Genomic DNA, 20,608 nt, shown 5'->3' on the forward strand with positions numbered 1-20,608 from the left:
TTTTTCGTATGGATTGGACGATAAAATCATATATATAAAAATTCAATTCAAATATTGAAATATTATCCAAAAATATTTCTAAGAATACACTAACATATTTTCCATAGAAATATTTTTCTTCCAAATGTTATCGTTCCCAAGTTAATTAATTGCACTTTTTAACTCCAAAAATAGTTATGGAATATGATGTGTAATAATTTATCATTTTATTTAAAAAGTCTAATAATTTTCTTGGAATCAGATTACGCAAATCAGTTAATTTAATAATTTAACAAAGTTGCCTCAATAAACTTAAAAATTCTTGATGGACTATAGTAACAATTCATGTGAGGCATCTATAAAAGGCACACCCCCTTTTCACGATTTATGTATTCTACTCCTAAATAGAGTGACTTTTATATTTGAGTATCAAATATGGATAGAAAAAGGCTTAGGCATACTAGGAACAGTAGTGAAGATGTAAGAAACTCCCTTTTAGACAAAAGGGCAACTAGTTTATTCAAGAAAGCAGAAGAGTTTTCTGTTTTATGTGATGTTGATGTTGCGATTATTATTTTTAGCCCAGGAGAAAACCAACCCATTGTTTGGAGATCTAGAAATATGGCTAAGGAGGTATTACTGAGGTATTCAAACTTTCCCGAGTCTGAAAGGCTTAAAAAGTTAATGAAACATGAAATATATATTTCAAAGAAAGTGAATGAGAAAGAAGAAAATATTAGAAAAATAGAAAAAATGAATGAGAAGAAGGAAATGAAAATCCTCTTCAATCAAGTTGTGGAGGGAAAGAATATCGCTGAATTTTCTGCTATAGAAATTCAAGATTTATTAAAGTTGTCATCTGTTATAGTAGCCAAACTTCATCAGAGAAAGGAAAAAGTCAATAACCAGCATCAGCCTCCTCAACCTCAAATTCCTCCCTCAAACTTCACGATCGTGAATGAAAAGTTTTCCCCATTACCAAATAAAATGGATGACTTGAACAGTGACATGTGGTTTTTTAAGACTATGTCTACTAACCGCAATTATTTTGGCATAGGGGATGCAAACAATACCGCATCTGCACCAGCTGAAGGCGATGACATTAGTTCCAAAGATAATGGACATTCCAAGGGCCTGGATTGATAGTATAATGCTTATGTTGTTCAATCCTTATTTTCATATGTTGGTTTTTTTTATAGTTTTTATGTTTATCTGTTTAATTTTTCCATCCATTTTGTGCTTTTGTACTTTTATTTCAGTTATTTATGAAGGATGTTTTATTTTTGTTGGACAAGTGAACTTATCTGTTTATATTTGATACAAAATGTATTTTAATATGCATACGAAAGTCTTGAAATTCTTACCCTACATATAATTGTCTGATTTAAACAACTCATTCTAAAAAACCTCAGCATATATAAACTATCAAAATAATTATTCCGATTTAAAAGATCACAATTTTTATCTCGTACTTTTTCTCTTTCTCACTCCTATATCTTCTTCTTATTCTTTTCCCATCCTCTATTCTTCCCCATTTTCTCTTCTTCTCTGAACTTTCGTTATTCTTCTTTTTCAATTCCTTTATATCCTTTCACGACCTTGACATGCAATGAGGGACACCGACACTAACCTCTCGGTGGGAAAACCAATTACTAATCCAACTTAATCCACCAACCCATTTTAAGAAGAAAAATCATGCAATCCATAGGAGTAAAATAGTTTAAACAAACAAATCTTGAGTTCCCATAAAGTCAATTAGATCAACATAAAATCATTTATGAAAAATAACCCCCTAGAACATGAAGGTCATTTACCAAGACTCTAAATGTCTGAAATAAGAGGATGCAACCCCAACTAAGAAAACAATAAACTCAAGTCTATGAAATATCTATGTTCGAAAATATGGACAAAGAGATGAATATGAACCCATGGGAGCCCTGAATAGTAGCTCACCCTTGGATTCGAAGGTGAAGCGTCCCTTAACTGAGGTCTCATATCAACCTCCTAAATATGCCCTATACTCAATAAGAAAAGAGCAAGTGCAGTATGAGTACACAACCATAATATACTAGTACGATCATATAACCAGTCCCAAAGATATCAATACAAACAAGTAACCACATAATAGTAAAACAGGCCAAGATATATCCAACCAGTCACAATATAATACATATTTCTAATAAAAATATTTTGAATCAACAAATACATGAAACATGTCCCACATGATCACAAAATGCTTATACCTAGTCCTTTGGTGGAAACCACACATAAATAATTAGTGTACCAGTGCGATACTCGAGCCAACTATTATTTTATACCACACGTGGTACCCAAGACAACCGTTAGTATCTTGTACCAGCGTGGTACCTATCCAACCGTCAACACAAATAACATACACAATCACAATGAACAACTAAACTTGAAACCACAAGTAAATAAATAGGTCCATTGCATGATATTATTAACATGATGTCATTTTACTTTAGCTATTTAGTTTTCTTCACATGCATTGCACAAGTCATAGATACTACTCAGGTTGATACCAAATATAAATTTTGAATAACTTAGGCCTTCTCAATTCAAAAACTTTCAAATTTACCCTTAGGCATGATAAGACTACCCTTCCATTCTAATATAGGCTTATTCGAGAATTTGAACTTAACAATCAGAGTAGTACAATCAACAGAGGCATAACAAGAATAAAGCCAGTCCATGACAAGAATCACATCAAAATCAATATTGTCTAACTCAACTAAGTGAGCCATGGTACCCTTGTGATAGATAGATATAGTACAATCTCTATATACCCTCTCAGCTAAGATAGACTCACACACAGGAGTACACATACTGAAACCTCAAGAAGAAACTCAGAGATTTTATAAAACTTATTAGCCTTATAAGTAGTTACAAAAGACCAAAGTGGCACCCAGTTCCAACAAAGCATAACAATCATAAGAAGAGACTCGAATCATACCCGTCACAAAATTTGGGGAGTTCTCCTAATCTTGGCGACTACCCATGAAATATAAACAGTTTGTACTCCCTCTTGTGCTAGAAGTAGTACCCCTCTGGCATCCTCAAACTGGTGGTGCTGGAGTAAAATATTGGGCTTTTCTGGACCACCTTGGAAAATTTCTCTAAAAGTGACCCACTTGGCCACACTTATAGCACCCATTCCCTCCCTCACAACATTTACTTATGTGAAGTTTTCCATACTTTCTACATGGTGGCTTACCTCTAGAATCTTGAGACACACTAGCTTATGACTAGGAAGCTTGGGCTCTGAAGTTTTGGATCCTCTGCTTATTTCTGATCCTAGGTACAGCTACACTAGAAGATGATAGAGCTGGCCCAGATTGCCCTATGTAGAAATAACTCCTATTCTCATTACGTTTCTTACCAACATCATAGCTAGATGTCTTAGCCCTCATGCTCCTAAACTCCTCCCTATCCTGTAGCTTCTCCTCCTCTGTCTGCTGCACATAAGTTATTAACCTACCAATATCCATATCTAAACCAGCATTAATCCTTTTCCTTCATTCTTTGTCGAACGACCCAGTCAAGCTACATAAAATCTCATCCTACTCCTCATACAATTTTTGAATAACTTAGGCCTTCTAATTTTTCATAGTCTTCATCGATGATATTTTGTTATACTCAAGGATCCTGGAGGAGCATAAGCAGCATTTGAGAGTAGTACTCCAGACTTTTAGAGATTAATGGCTTTTTGTCAAGTTCTTAAAGTGCGAGTTTTGGCTTGAGTTTGTAGCATTCTTGGGGATATGATATCCTAGGATGACATTATGGTAGATCTGGCAAAGATTGAGGCTATATATGATTGGGCCAGCCTACCTCTATTATTGATATTCATAGCTTTATTGGATTAGGAGGGTACTGTAGGCTCTTTGTTGATGGGATTTCTACTGTAGCGACAACTATGAATCAATTGACTTGCTAGGGTGTCCCTTTTTATAGTTGGAGGAGTGTGAGAGTAGCATTTTGAGGCTTATGGAGTTTCTTACCACTGCTCCTATATTAACTCTTCTAGTTGAGTGCAAGGAATTCACCATTTATGGTGATGCGTTAGGTGTTGGTTTGGGTTGTGTACTGATATAGAAGGATCACGTTATTGCTTATGTGTCATGGCAGCTTAAGATGCACGAGTGCAACTTCCCCACTCATGACTTAGAGTTGGCGGTGGTAAATTTTGCACTTTAGATCTAGAGGCACTACCTGTATAGAGTTCGATGCGATATTTACACTAATCACCAGAGCGTTTAGTATATTATAAGTCATAGGGATCTTAATTCAATAAAGCACCACTGGATTGAGCTCCTGAAGGAGTATGAACATACTATTCTCTAACATTTAGGAAAGGTAAATATAGTAGCGGATGCCTTGAGTTGGAAGGCAGTGAGTATTAGTGGTATAGCCTTTCTTTATACTGTGGAGTGACTATTAGCTTTGGACATTTAGTCTTTTGCTAACTGAATAATTTAGCTTGATATCTCTGATTATCAGTGTGTGCTAACTTATATTGGAGCTCAGTCATCTTTACTGGACCAGATTCGCAGCCGTCAGTTTGAGGATGAGGATTTAGTTACACTTTGACATAGCATTTTAGGAGGTGAGGCCGGCCTGACAACCTTACATTCAGATGGGGTTTTGAGGTTTGGTGGTCGAATTTTATTCTAAGATTTGGGGGCTACATTCAGTTGATCCTTAGCGAGGCCCATGATTCTAAATATTGCATCCATTCGGGCACCGTGAAGATGTATCACATCTTAAGGCAGAACTACTAGTGGAGGGGCTTGATGAGAGATATTACAGATTAAGGTCGAGCATTTGAGGCCTGGTGGTTAGCTTCAAAGATCACCCATTCTCGAGTAGAAATAGGAGTAGATCATCATGGATTTCATTATGGGGTTGCCTCACAATTCCCATGGTCTTGATAGTATTTAGGTCATCGTGGATCGATTGACCAAGTTAGCACACTTCATTCCCATTCATACTTCTTACAGTGTTGAGAGGTTAGCTCATATCTATATCCAGGAGGTGATTCATCTTTATGGTGTGCCAATTTCTATCATCTTAGATTGGGGCTCATAGTTCATATCTCATTTTTTGAGGAATTTTCAGGCAAGCTGGGTATCTGTGTTGACCTTAGCATAACTTTTCATTCATAAATTGATGGTCAATCGGAGCACACAATTAAGGTTCTAGAGAATATGTTGCGGTCTTGTGTTGTGGATTTTGAGCGTCAGTGGGATAAGTTTTTTGCCTTTGGCGGAGTTTGTATACAACAACAGCTACCACTCTAGTACTCAGATAGCAGGTATTATCACTCTCCCATTAATTGGTTTAAGTCTATGGAGTCTAGTCCGTGCGGTATAGACTTGATTCAGGAGGCCTGAGATCATGTAAGGGTTATTCAGGATAGGCTCAGGATAGTTCAGAGTAGACATCAAAGTTGTGTTGATTATAGGCATCAACCATTGAGATTTTTTATTAGTGACAAAGTGTTCCTCCGTGTATAACCTATGAAGGGTGATATGAGATTTGGAAGTCAGGGCAAGCTTATCCCCAAGTATATTGGTCCTTTTGAGTGAGCCTGGGTGAGTTCCATGTGCTTCAGTATGACGTAGTTGACTTAGATGATCATTTGAGATATATTGAGGAACTAATTGCTATTTTAGCCAGAGATGTCAGACAGTTGCATTCCAGAGCCATTCCTGTGGTCAAGGTACGTTTGAGGCATTGTCCAATCATGAAAGCTACTTGGGAGACCGAGCATGATATGCGGATGAATTTTCTGTTAGTAGTAGATGTTGTAATGACCCTCCAGGTTATTTTTAAACTTAAGCATTCATTCCATCATTTAGAGCATTCCTCTAGCCACTCCAATTCATTTATAACTTGCTGGTGCTGACTTTTAATTTGCATGGTTGTTTATTTGGGTTTTAAGACCATTTCCCTATTTTAAAGCTTTTATAACTTGAAAAGTTAACTTCGTTCATAACTTAAATAAGATAAACTTATAATGGAATTCTGAAGGTTCCATCAGCTCCAAAATGGCCAAATTACGCTAGTAGCATAGTTGGCATGAGTATCAAGGCAATCAGTATGAGTTTAGGACCATTGGGTGCTTTTGCCTTTGAAATTTGGCCTATAGTTAACTTTGGTCAACATTCATGGAAAATAAGCACAGATGCAAATTCTCATAGCGCAGTTAGTTCTGAAATATCGAGTTTGGTCTAGAATGACCCTTTATTTGTTTTTTGAGGCCTTTGATAGAATCTTGAGGCCTGTTATTCAAATGGTATCAAAATGGAACTTAGGTGTGGGACTCACTTTTCATGAAAATGACCTTGTATGACAATTTTGAATGCACCATTGAGTCTGAAATATCGAATTTAGTGGGGTAGCATATCTTATTTGCATGCATGGGTTCCGAAGGAATCCCGAGCACCCTATCGGAGGTTCTGGCATGCTAAACTTGTTTTTCACTAGCTGTATCTGGTACCACCACTTAAGGGACCCCAGATCACTAAAGAGGGTGTCGCTTAAGCATCCAGGAATTTGCTAAAGCGACCAACCCATTTTCCTACGTTCTAGTGTCTTGAGATTGGTAGTTTATCACTTGTGCATGTTAAGGTTTGGTTAATTTAGTGTGTGAATTATGTTCCCTTGTGGAACATCAGCTGGGGGTAGTAGTTAGAGCCTATTCTTGGGGTTAATTTTGAATTCCAAATGCTGATCCCATGTTTTTTATTTTAGACCACTAAATTGGCCTATCTTTGAATTCGATAATTTTAGTCTCATAATGACCGTATTTACATTATGATTCTATTATTGATAGGATGAAAGCATTCAAAGGCCGCTAAAAAGAGAAAATCTCTAGTTTTCTGAGTTGGAGTGTGCGTAGTTGGCTTACTAGTAGGCTATGGTTTTCCCCTCGTAAGATTGAGCATGTTTAGGAATTGTACATTAATTGGTATGAGTTTTGAGGGGTTTGGGTGTCGAGCATGCTAAATTCCTAGAATCCATGTCCTAGGCCTTATTTTGGGTAATTATTGGACTGTGTAAGCATGACTTCTGTAGTTGTTGGTTGTTTCTATCCTTCAATGATTGTTGTCCCTGCGGTTGTATGTTTGGATGCATGTTTGGCCTTAGTCTAGGCTTACACTAGTGTTGCCTTAGACTTGCGTAATTTTGGTGTTGTAGGGCCTTAAATCTTCTCTGACATCGTTTCGGATGGTTATCACCCTGTAGACTAATATTACAGACTTGAGTCTGATAGTCTGAGCCTTAGATAGGCAGTAACTCAGCTTTTGACCTTACCTCCATAATTCCCTATTCTTTTATTAGTTCTTTATCACTCGGTTCTTGATTTTTATTGATATTTTCACTGCGATTCGGGTTATATTTAGTTTGGGCTGGAGTGGTGCATTGATGATACTCAATTTGGGGGTACTCCTTATAACACACGGTTACTCATGTAGACTCATTAGCTACCGTTACCCAATTGCAGATCGTGGTCCAGCTTGTACGTGGTTAAATTCCTAATTTCCTAATGAAATTTTCGGGTAGGTCTTCATCTACTCTCAGTTGTGGATTGAGGTGTTAGAGTTTGGAATTGATTTGGTTCAATTCTGAGAAATGGTGATATTATTGAAATTCTTTGGTTTCGCTCATTTTCTTTCAGCTATTCTTACATCTGTTGGGCTTATGGGAGTTCGTACAGGTGGTTACTCTTTGGTTTGTGCACGAGCATACCCATTGGGTTTATCGGAGCTCGATGGAGTTAGTTTAATTCTTTCTCTTTGTTTGCTAGTACGCTCGTGTACATACCACATTTACTTCTTTCCCTGTCTTTGGTTATGATCTTTTACTTGCATTTCAGTTTACTTTTCCTTATCTTGCTCAATCAGCCTATGATGCCTACTGGGTGCCTATTATTTTGGGTGCTCATACTACACTCTATATCTGTTTTTGTGATGTAGGTTCGAGTACTACCTACCAGCATTTATTTCAGCCAGTTGTGGTCATGATCAGAGGCGAGGGTGAGTACATTATGTTCTATATTTACCGGACTCCTTTTGTACATATATTTTGCTTATCTTTTACTTTTTGACATAGTTGTATTTTCGTTGTCCACTTTTGTGACTTGTACTCATTTATTAGAACCTTTGTACATGTGACTTGTATTTTCTAGAGGGATCCATTTTGTTATATATATATTTAATGCTTTTTTCCATTGATTGTATACTCCTATTATTGCTTTACTATTTTAGATTAGATTGTTGGTATTCTACCCTGACATCCCATTACTTGTAGTTCTGGGATATGGGTCGGCTTGCCTACTGGTGGATCATAGTAAGCGCCATCATGACCTGAGAAATTATGTCGTGACCAGATTTGACATTTGAGGAGGAGCCCTAGCTATTATGGTCAGACACGTCCATAAGTTGAGTACCAAAGACATAGCTATAGTGAAGGTTTAGTGGAAGCACCACTCAATTTGAGTGGCAACTTGGGAGGCAAAGTCTGACATGCATGCTCGATATTGCTAGGCTTTTGAGGCTTCTAGTACTTTCTTTTACTTTATATTTAACAATGAACATGGTTTTTAGTAGTGGATGATGTAATGACCCTTGAGGTCATCTTTGGGATTTCTTTTCTAAAATGGTCATTTTAACCCTCTTGATAGTTAACCTAGGTCATATTTGATCAGGGTTTGGTGTTGGTTTTTGAAATTCTTTGAAAAGTTGAGTGTTTTGGAATTTTTTTAGTTTTAATGGCCTAAGTTGTTCAAAAGTGGTATTTGGTATAAATTGGAGCTGCGAATCTCGGAATAGAATTCTATCAGTTCCATCAACTTTGAAATGTGGAATTCGGTTTAGGAGAAATTTTGTTTCTGAAATTAAAGTTGTTCGTGGATTTGAGGTCTTAAGTTGGAAGGTTGAGTTATTTTAGATTAAGATTTGACTTTGGTCAACAATCAGAGTGTGGGTTCTCTGATTGGAATTCTGATGATTTCATTGGATTCAGGAGGTAATTTAAGGACTAGGAAGTGTTTCAGTATATTTTTCTGGAGGTCCGAGGGAGTTTTGGTCTTTTTGAGTCCTAAACTAGTTTAGTTGCGACTAAATGGATTTCAGATCTAGGAGACCTCAAATTTGAATTCATACGATTCCATTGAGTCTGGAACATCAAATTTAGTATGGTAGCATATATGATTTGTGTGCACGGGGTTTCGAATGAATCCCGAAGGTCCATTCGGTAGAAAAAGTGAACTTAGATTAAGTTGTTGTGTATCTGGTGCCCAGGCTTCGCTATCATTGAAGGGCAGTCGCTTTTGCAACTATCTCTTTTGTAATAACCCTTTGCTTTTGGGAAGGGCGCCAATTTTTTGGGGCTCGCTTAAGTGGCCATAGGTCGTGATCTTGATAGTTGTGAAAATGATCAATAGTCCGTGAAAGCGACATCTGAGTGAGTCTTGTTGGGGTTTCAACATTAGTTTACCATTTTTGGTACCCAAGAGTTCGAGATAGGTGATTTTAAAGTGGTTTTTCAATACTTGTTGATTGGTAAGTATTTTTAACCAAGACTCGTCAATACCCATCGGTTAAATTGTGATTCAACTATGAATTCTCGATTTTTGACTTCAAATTTTGGAAATTTCTCAAGATCAAGGTTTTCATAAATTGGTGATTATGGACTGTTTTTGACTCCATTTTTGAAAGGGTTTTCACTAATGAATTTTAATTTTCTTGAGGAATATTTTCAAGCAACAAATCCCAGAATTAACCTCATTTTTAGAATCAGAACTTTTAGTAGTTTTGACCCTTTTGCCTGAATTTAGTGAAATTGGCGTTGTTAGTTCCAGATTCTTATTGCGAATCATTATTTGAATAGATTTTATTGATTCAGAGAGCCAACATAAAGGAAAGGCCCAAGGCCCATGTTTTAAGTAGATTGTGATTGATTTGAGGCAAGTGAACTTCTTCACCTTCATTAAAGAATCTCGTATTTCTTATTATTTGTATTGGAGAGTAATAAGAATTGGTTCGGGTTACTTGTTCATGTTGATTGATCTTATTAATGAACAAGAGGGGTAATAAAATGGCAACTTGTTGATCTATATTGATGTAATTGATGTGATGATGACCTTGATACTTTGTGAATATGTGACGTGATTTTCCTTGCATGGAGAATAGAATAGCGATTTAGAAAAGTCATAATTATATGATTATAATAATATATTAAAAGCATATCTTGTTTATATTATTAAAAAAATAAAAGTATTGAAATGTTATCCTATTGGACTAGATATTATTTAAGAGTCTAAAATGGTAATGTCATTATTAATGGATCATTTTAGCTTTAGAAGGTTTCTTCAAGTGCTTAAATAAGAAAATTATCGAAGATATTAACAATTTCGTCTCTAAATTATTAATAAATATAAATTTACTTTTTGTGATATAGGAAATTCATAATTATATAATTATGGATGGTAAATAATTAAACGAAGATCTAGTTTGATTGATTTAAAAGGTAAAAGTATTATAACATTATCTTATTGGACTAGATATTGTCTAGGAGTCTAAAATGGTAATGTCATTACCAATTAATCGTTTTAGTCTTATATGATTTCTTCAAATTCCTTAAAAAGTAAATTATTGTATAGCACTCCTCTCTCAATTATAAATAAGTTTGTTTTCTTGTAATATTGGCAAGTCAATGTTATATGATTATGAATGGTAAAATATCAAAATTATATCATATTTTTATGATTAAAATGGGTAAGAATATTAAAATAATATCTAATTTGACTATATATTATTTGGGATTATAAAATGGTAATGATATTACAAATTGATCATTAGCTTCAAATAATTAATTAAAATACTTAAATAAGAAATTATTGGGAAATATTACTCTCTGATCTGTCAGTTATTAAAAAAATTAATTTTAGTTCTTTTATTGTATGAATAAGAATGTTTAACCTTTAATTAATTCAAATGTGTGGACTTATTCCTCTTGTGTAAAAAATGTGTTATATTCTTGTAATGATCCTCCAGATTATTTTTGAATTACAACATTCATTCCGTCGTTTATGGTGTTCTAGTAGTGATGCCAAGTTATTTTGAATTGTTGGCACAGACTGTTCGGTCACTTGGTCGTTCGTTTGGATTTTAGGCTCGTTTCCTTGTTTTGGAGCTTTTAAAACTTGAAAAGTTGACTTTAGTAACTTCAGGAAAAAATCCTTAGAATGGAATTATGACGGTTTCATTAGCTTCGAAATTGCCAAATTAGGCTAGTAGCATGGTAGGCATGAGTACCGAGGCAATCGGTACGAGTTTGAAGCCAATTGGAACTTTTGCCTTCGAAACTTGGCCTATGGTTGACTTTGGTCAATATTCTTGGAAAATATACTCGAATCAAAATTATGACAATGCAGTTAGTTCTAGAATGTCGAGTTTGATCTAGAATGATCCTTCGTTCGCTTCTCGAGGCTTCCGGTCTAATCTCGAAGCCAGTTGTGGAAATATGCTCAAAATGGCACTTGGAGGTGAGACTTACTTTTCGTTAAAATGACCTCGTATGAAAATTTTGAATGCGTCATTGAGTCCGTAACATCAAATTTGGTGGAGTAGTATATCTAGTTTTCGCACACAGGGTTCCGAACAAATCCCGAGCACCCCATCGGAGGAATTGGCATGCTAAGCTCATTTTTGCACCAGCTGGGTCTGGTGCCGTTTCTAAAGAGACTCTCAGTCGCTAATGCGAGTTCTGCTAAAGCGGTCAGGAGTTCACTATAGTTACCAACTCTCTTGGGCAGGTGTTGCATAAGCTACCTATCGCTAAAGCGATGCACGCCTCTTTGAGGTGGTAGCTTAAGAGACTAGCAGGCATTAGCTTTTTTGACAGATGAGTCCCATTAAGTCCAAATTTCTAGCTTTGATATCTAACTTCAAACTTTATTTTCTCTTTCAATTCTTGGGTGATTTGGATAATTCAAATGGCTAAAGTATGTAGATTTTCGACGGGAACCCAATGGTGTGTTCAAAATTAAGAGTTGAGGCTTTCTTAGAGGTAAATTTCTCCTTTTACCATGTGTATCTAAGTTCTTGGGCCATGAAGTTCATCATGAATGCATGTTTGGGTTGGGTCTGTTATAGTTTGTGAATTGTGTTCCCTTTTGGAACATGAGTTGGGGGTAGTAGTTGTATCTTGTTAACCAAGTCAATTCTGTGAATTAAGAAGTGGGTCCCTCAATTCTCGAATTTTGACTTGGAAATTAGCCCATCTCTGAATTTGATAATTTGTGTCATAACTACCGTATTAACATTTTGATTTTATTTTTGATAGTGCGGCAGCATTCGGAGGCCGCTCAAAAGGGAAAATATCTAGTTTTGTGAGTTGGAGCACGCATGGTTGGCCTACAGGTAGTCTACGATTTTTCCATCGTGAGACCGAGCTTGTTTAGGTAATTGGATATTGAATTGTATGAGTGGGAGGTGTTTGGGTGTAAAACATGCTAAATTCTTAAAATTCATGTCTTAGGCTCTATTTCACGAAATTGTTGGATTGTTTAAACATAACTGATATTATTGTTGATCATCCATACCTTGTGATGTATGATGTTCTTATGGTTATATGTTTGGAAGAATGTTTAGCCTTAGTCAAGGCTTAGACTAGTGTTGCCTTAGGCTTGCACGATTTTGGTACCGTTTGGCCTTAGAACTTCTCCGACGTTGTTTCATATGGTTAGCTCCCTGTAGACTAATATAGAAGACTTTAGTATGATAGTTTGAGTTTTAGCTAGGTAGTAACACAGCTTGTGACCTTACCTCTATAATTCCCTATTCTCCTATCGATCCTGTATCGCTTGGTTCTTGATTCTGGGGGTCCTTATGATAAGTTTTGTTGTATATTATTCAAGTTGGAGTGAGGTGTTGATGGAACTTTGTTTGAGGTACTCCTCGTGATGCTCGGTTGGTTGCTGGTTCTAATTTGGTTTGATCTCTTAGTTATTGTTACCCGATTGAAGTCCGTGGTCCAACTTACTTATGTTCGGTTCCTTATCTACAGTTACTCGGTTGAAGTTTGTGGTCTAGCTTACTTGTGTTAGACCCTTGGCTACAGTTATCCAATTAAAGTTCATGGTCTAGCTTACTCGTGTCGACTCATTAGCTATAGTTACCCAGTTGAAGTCTATGGTGCAACCTACACGTGGTTCAATTCCTGATTCCCTAATGAATCTTCGGTTTAAGTCTTCATCTACTTTTGGGTTTGGGTTAAAGTTTCAGAGTATGGGGATGGTTCAGTTCAAGTTCGAGAGATGCTGGTATTGTTGGAACTCTATTGACTCCTTTCTTTTTCCTTCAACTATCCTTGCTCTTGTCAGTCTTATGGGAGTCTATCTGGTTGTTATCTTAGACTTGTGCACGAGCGTACCCATTGGGTTTATGAGAACCTAGCGGATTCAGCTAGATGTTTTCTCTTTTTTGTTGAGTAGGGTCGTATACATACCTACATTTACTTCTTGCTCTGTTTGTGAATGTGGTTATCTTCTCACATTTCAGTTTACTTTTGCTTATCTTGCTTAGACAGCCTATGATGCCTACTGGGTACTTGTTGTTTTGGTACACATACTACACTCTATATTGTTTTTTATGATGCAGGTCCGAGAACTAGCTATGGCGTTGATTCGAGCCAACAACTGTCTTGATCAGTGGCGAGGGTGAGCACATAGCATTCTGGATTTACCGGTCTCCCTCTATACAATATATTTTTCCTATCCTTTTCTTTTGATATAGCCTTGTTTCTGTGGTCCTCTTTTGGGACTTGTACTCTTTTTGGTAGTAGCTCTATACAGTGACATCTAGGTTCTGGGAGAAATCTTTTTAGTTGTATTTATTTATCTGTGCTTCCGCCCGTTCATGTATATTCCTATTATTTCATTACTGTTTTAGATTGCATTATTGGTCTTCTACCTTAATATCCCGTTCTCATAGTTCCGGCTTATGGGTCGACTTGCCTTCTGGTGGATTATAGTAGGCGCCATCATGACCTGAGAAATTGGGTCGTGACAATTCTGGCTCTTTTTTAAAAAAAACTTACCCTAGAATATATACTGTCATTACAAGCTTAATATCACATACAAAAAATTAAATTATGGAACGATTAATAATTCATGAGTAAAAAATTCACATTTGAAGTAATTGAAGGCTTAATATGTTTACTCAAATAGCATGAGAAATAAAATAAAAATTGATTGATAACTAAGACACCAGAACACTCTTGACTTCACACTATCATAATCTTTGAGATATCTGATGACAATGCCGAAAACATTAGTGCACTGTTATATGTATCTTATAATATACTAGAGGTGTATATATTTGGCAAATTGGACAATATATTTCCTAACAAACACATTTTTGGTTATTGATTAACTTAAGTTTGAAAACTACTCTTTTCCAAAAAATAATAAAAACTTTGCCACGGCTCGGGAGGGTACCCTAGGTGTGGTCGGCACTCAGAAACTATTGTTAGTCCCCAAGAGAACCAATTGGCTTGTTCACATATTCATTCAATCAAAATTCTATTCACCGAAGACTTAACTAATCAATACAATCAAATAGATAATTAATAAAATAAGGCCAAAGGCCAACAATCTATCTAACCCAATCAACAAGACTAGTATGAATGAAACTAGCCAAAAGACAATATCCAATCAATAAATCAACAATCTAGTCTGTGTAGCCTCTATCAACTATCTAAGTGATACCAATGACAGGTTCATGGCTACCTTAATCAAAATAACAATTCAAGTTTAAACTCTGAAGCTAGATGATCAAACAGTGGTATCCTCCGAAAGCAGAGAGGACTCACAAGTCAGTTGGAATGTGAACAAATCCTCAATGGTGCGCCTATTGATGATCTGTAGAACCTACCTCTACATCATAATATGATGCAAGTACAAATGGACGCCAGCACATAGAATGTACGAGTATGTAATATGGCATAATAAAACATGCATAAGGTAGATTAGCATCAACTCAAGTAACTCAATCAAGTTTCAGTAACTAAATCAGTGTGTTATACGTCTAAAGAAAGAGAACAATTATATACAATCCAATTCAATCAGATTACTAACAATACCTATATGGGAGTTTCTCTTATTTGAAAACAATCACTTATGAGCTAGTGATCGTACAACAAGCTCATTGATGTTGCCACAACCATCCAATACCTTACTAGGGTTTTTAGGACAATAAATTTGGGAAAATATGCAACTTAAGGTTGAATCCTCTCCTACGTTTGGAGAAGTAGTTATTGAGTTCAAGTTATTTCATACTCTTACCCAATTCAGTGCTAGATACTCCTCCAAGACTCAATGCTCATAAGGCAATCGATCCCGATCAATCAAATCAACAAGTCTCATATGTACGTTTGTCGATTCATCAGTTCTATCCAATCACTCCTTTCAACCAATCAATTATCCAATCATTCCCAAACATTAAAGAGTAGTTGAGACAATAATTTATGACAACATTAAGTTGAGACCATTCAATTAAGTTTAATTATAAAGATATAAAGGACTATCAAGTTTCTTCAAGACTGTCATCATGCTCACATCCCAATAGCAATCATGCATTCATAAGTTCAAAGCTCTAGACTCAATCCTTAGGCACATACATTAAATATTAGTCAAAATACTATTAGGGTTTATGAAATAAGTAGTTTAAATCATTTTTTTGAAGAAACAAGTTTGTAGAAAAACATCAATTACGCAACATTATGTAAACAATTTAAGAAAATTCTCAAGATACACAATGGGTACTCAATTTCTTCACAAATCACCCTATCACAATCATGAGGCAAATGGAAGAAAAGTTTCCATGCTTTATTTTAGGCTTACATACCTGGGATGAAGTCAGGACAATCAATATGGGAAGAAATTGTTTGAATTTTTTGAACCCTAGCCATTTCTCCACTCCTTAGCCCTAGGTCTCTAGTTAGAATGTGTAGAAGGGACTTAAGAATGTTTAGAAACTCTTTTAAGGTTAAAAAGGACCTATATCAGTCGTGGTTTAAGTATAGGAAGGGTGGGTAAAAGTTTGAAATTCCCCTCATTAAATTGCAATTTTTGAACAGTTGTGGAGCACCTCTACGTCGCACCGGGGGTTTATTTTAGTTCATTTTTTATGGAAACTTTTGATAACCATCTAGGAACGTCGGAAATCAAAAACTAAAATTTTGACCTATTTTTGGGCAGCTCCGCATCGTGGAGCTGTCGTGCATTTTTCTATTTTCTATGATTTCACTTCGAAAAGTTATTTTTTGATCCGATTGATCAACAATTTGACTAGGACCACAGTCCTGCTAAATTGTTTTGCGTCGATCAATATCCTTGCCTTGGATTTGCTAAAAACGTTTGGGAAGTTGTGTTATGCGAGAAATCTCTCATCTAGGGGTATTTTAGTAATATCTAGGGTATAGAAACTATAGACATCCCTTATGACGTTAAACCACCTCCAATACACTTCAAATATGTTAGGAAAAGACCTCTACATACAATCACAACTTAGAAGTCATTGGATCACCTAATTCTATAAAATCTCATATCAAGACCCAATCGGTAACCAAGGTTTCAACTCAACTTTGTGCTAAGGGATTCTTGTGAACTTAATTCATTTTAAATCTATTATCACGCTAAGGAATTGACCTTAACACCTATATGTAAAGGTAGAATCACTTAGTATGATCTCATATGCATAAGAAAGATTGTTCGGGTCTTAATTTAGCAAATTTTAGGGTGTTAAAACATCTACCCAAGGGATCATTCTCCCTCGAATGAAGAGTAAAATAGGAATAGAATAGAGGCACGAATTACAATCATGACTAAATTAAATCAACCAATCCACAATCAATCTATCTCGATAATTAACTATTCAAACTCGAGAATAGATAAATCAGTTCAATTCAAGAGTAGAGACATTCAACATTCTCATCATTAGGCACGAATAGACACGGGTATCTAACTTTCATATCTTTCTTAGCTTCCCATGTGGCTTCCTCAATAAATTGATTTCTCCATAGGACTTTGACTGAGGCAACTTCTTTGGTCTTTAACTTGCAAACCTAATGATTAAGGATTTGAACCAGAATCTTTTAATAGAACATACTATCTTTTACTCCAATACTATCAATATGAACTACCAATAAAGGATCTCCCAAGCACTCCTTTAACACCAGGACGTGAAATACCGCATGAGTAGAGGCTAACTCAGAAGGCAACTCCAACTCATAAGCGACACTCCCAATCCTCCTCATAATCTAGTAAGGACCAATGTATGGAGGATTAAGCTTTCCCTTCTTCCCAAACCTCATGACACCCTTCATGGGTGACACTTTCAGGTACACCCAATCATTGACCTCAAATTCTAAGTCCCTCTTTATCACATCAATATATGATTTCTGGTGGCTTTGGGTTGTCTTCAGCCTATATCGAATAACCTTCACCTTCTCCATATCTTGGTAAAAAAAATAACTCCCAATCAACTCACTTTCACCAACTTCAAACCACTCAATTGGTGATCTACATCCCCTCCCATACAATGCTTCATACCAAGACATCTTAATACTTGTGTGTTAGCCATTTTTTATACAAATACAATGAGAGGTAAGTGATTATCTTAATTACCTTTGAAGTCAAGTACACATGCCCTCAACATATCCTCTAATATTTGAATGATGCACTCTTCCTGTCCACCTGTATGGGAGGAAAGTCTGTACGAAGATTCACCTTTGAACCCAGTCCTTTCTAAAAAGATCTCCAAAACGGCAAAGTGAATTGAGCTCCTCTATCCGATATGATAGACAAGGGAACCCCATGCAATCTGACAATCTCTCAGATATACAATCTTGCATAGTCCTCAGCGGTGTCAGTAGTATTTGTTACCAAGAAGTGGGTTGATTTAGTCATCCTATCCACAATCACCCAAATCAAATCCTGCTGCTTACGGGACCTCGAAAAACCTATAATGAAGTCCACATTTATCAATTCCCACTTCCACTCTGGAATCTCTATATTTTGAGCCAACGTAGATGGCCTTTGATACTCAACTTTAACCTATTGACAATTCGGGCACTTGGAAATAAATTATACAATATCTATCTTCATTCCATTCTACCAATAGACTTTTCTCAAGTCATGGTACATTTTGTATAACCAGGATGAATAGACTATCAAGAACTATGAGTTTTATTAATAATCCTTTTCTGGATATCATCAATATTCAGGACAAATAATCTATTCTGGTACCTCAACACCATCTCCCCCTTTATGGAAAATCATTACCTTCTGTTTATGAACAACTTCTTTCAACTGAAGTAGGATGTGATCTTCATCTTGCTTTTCTTTCACCTCTGTCATAAGGGATGATGTAGACCCATTCTGAAGATTAACTCTACCTTCATTATTCTCTTCAAGTAGAACTCCCAATTGAGCCAATATATGTACCTCTTTAGCCAATTCTTTCTTTCCCTCTTCTATATGGGACGTGCTACCCATAGACAACCTGCTAAGACAATCTCTAACAACATTAGCTTTACCTGGATGGTAGAGAATGCTTATGTTATAATCCTTAAGCAACTCTAGCCAACTCTCTGCCTCAGGTTTAGCTTCCTCTGACTAAAGACATATTCCAGGCTCTTGTGATCGGTGAACACATCAAAATGTACTCCATACAAATAGTGGCGCCAAATATTAATTGTAAATACTATATCAACCAATTCAAGATCATGGGTTGGATAGTTCCTCTGATGAACCTTAAGCTGTCTAAAAGTATAAGATATTACCTTTCCCCTATCCATCAATACACAACCCAAGCTAACCCTAGAAGCATCACAATAAATCACAAAAGCTTTTGTTCCATCATGCAAAGTGAAAACAGGAGCAGTGGTCAGTTTGGTTTTCAATTTCTAGAAATTCTCCTCACAAGCATCAGACTATTGGAACTTAGCCTTGTTTTTGGTCAGCTTAGTCTATGTGGATGATATGGTTGAAAATCCCTTTGAAACCCTTCGGTAATAGACATCCAAACTTAAGAATCTTCTTATATCAGTTGGGGATATGGGTTTGAGTCACTTCTTCACAACATTAATTTTCAGGGTATTAACCCTAATACCATCTCCAGATATAATGCTGCCTAAGAAAGCCACTAGTGCAAGCAAGAATTCACATTTGGAGAACTTTGCATACAACTCCTTGTCTTTCAAAATATGGAGAACAACTCTAAGGTGATAGGCATGCTTTTCCTAATTTTTAGAGTAGACTAGGATATCATCAATGAAGACAATCACGAACATATCAAGATACGGCTTAAACACCCGATTCATGAGATCCATAAAGGTTTCAGGTGCATTAGTCAACCCAAAGGATATGACCAAGAACACAAAAAGGCTATATGTGCCCAAAAAGTTATCTTCAGGATGTCATACTCCTTCACCTTCAACTGATTATAACCTGATCTTAGGTTTATCTTTGAGAAATAAATGGCACCCTAAAGTTGGTCAGACAAATTATCTATCCTTAGTAGATGATACTTGTTCTTTATGGTGACCTTGTTCAATTGTAGGTAATCAGTGCACATTTTAAGGAACCTTCTTTCGACGAATAGACAGAAGATCCCCAAGGTGAGACACTCAGCCTAATGAAGCCCTTATCTAGAAAATCTTTAAATTGCAGTTTCAATTATTTTAACTCGGCAGTAGACATTCAATAAGGTGGAATAGATATAGCCTGAGTATCGGGCAGAACATCAATCCCAAAGTAGATCTCCCTATTAAGAGGGACTCTAGGCAGATCCTCAAGAAACACTTCAGGAAACTCATTTATAATCAGCACTGACGCAAGGGTAGAAGACTCAACACTATTATCCTTGACTCTAATGATGTGAGAAATACACCCTTTAGAGATCAAGTTTGTATCGCTAAGGTAGGAAATAAATTTACCCTTAGGCATGACAAGACTACCCTTCCATTCTAATATAAGATTATTTGAGAATTTGAACTTAACAATCTGAGTAATATAATCAACATAGGCATAACAAGAATAAAACTAGTCCATGACAAGAATCACATCAAAATCAACCTTGTCCAACTCAACTAAGTCAGCCATTGTACCCTTGTGATAGATAGACATAGTACAATCTCTATACACTCTCTCAGCTAAGATAGACTCACAATCAAGAGTAGACACACTGAAAGCTCAAGAAGAAACTCAGAGATTTTATAAAACTTATTAGCCTCATAAGGAGTTAGAAAAAACAAAGTGGCACCCAAATCAAACAAATCATAAAAATTATAAGAAGAGACTCGAATTATACCCGTCACAAAATTTGGGTAGTTCTCCTGATCTTTAAGTCTACCCATGGAATACAAATGGTTTGTACTCCCTCTTGTGCTAGAAGTAGCACCCCTTTGGCATCCTCAAACTGGTTGTGCTGGAGTAAAATATTGGGCATTTCTGGACCACCTCGGACAATTTCTCTAAATATAACCCACTTGGCCAAAATTATAACACCCATTCCCTCTCCCACAACATTCACCT

General features: G+C 36.2%; 1 protein-coding gene across 1 annotated transcript; it reads left to right on the forward strand.

The window, feature by feature from the left end:
* The first annotated feature begins 732 nt into the window (after window positions 1-732).
* On the forward strand, window positions 733-1,122 carry LOC129905058 (uncharacterized). Its single transcript, XM_055980438.1, has one exon. The coding sequence runs from the start codon at window positions 733-735 to the stop codon at window positions 1,120-1,122; it is 390 nt and encodes a 129-aa protein (XP_055836413.1).
* The last annotated feature ends 19,486 nt before the right edge of the window (window positions 1,123-20,608 follow it).

Source organism: Solanum dulcamara, chromosome 10 (genome assembly GCF_947179165.1).
Source record: "Solanum dulcamara chromosome 10, daSolDulc1.2, whole genome shotgun sequence".
Classification (NCBI taxonomy): Eukaryota; Viridiplantae; Streptophyta; class Magnoliopsida; order Solanales; family Solanaceae; genus Solanum; species Solanum dulcamara.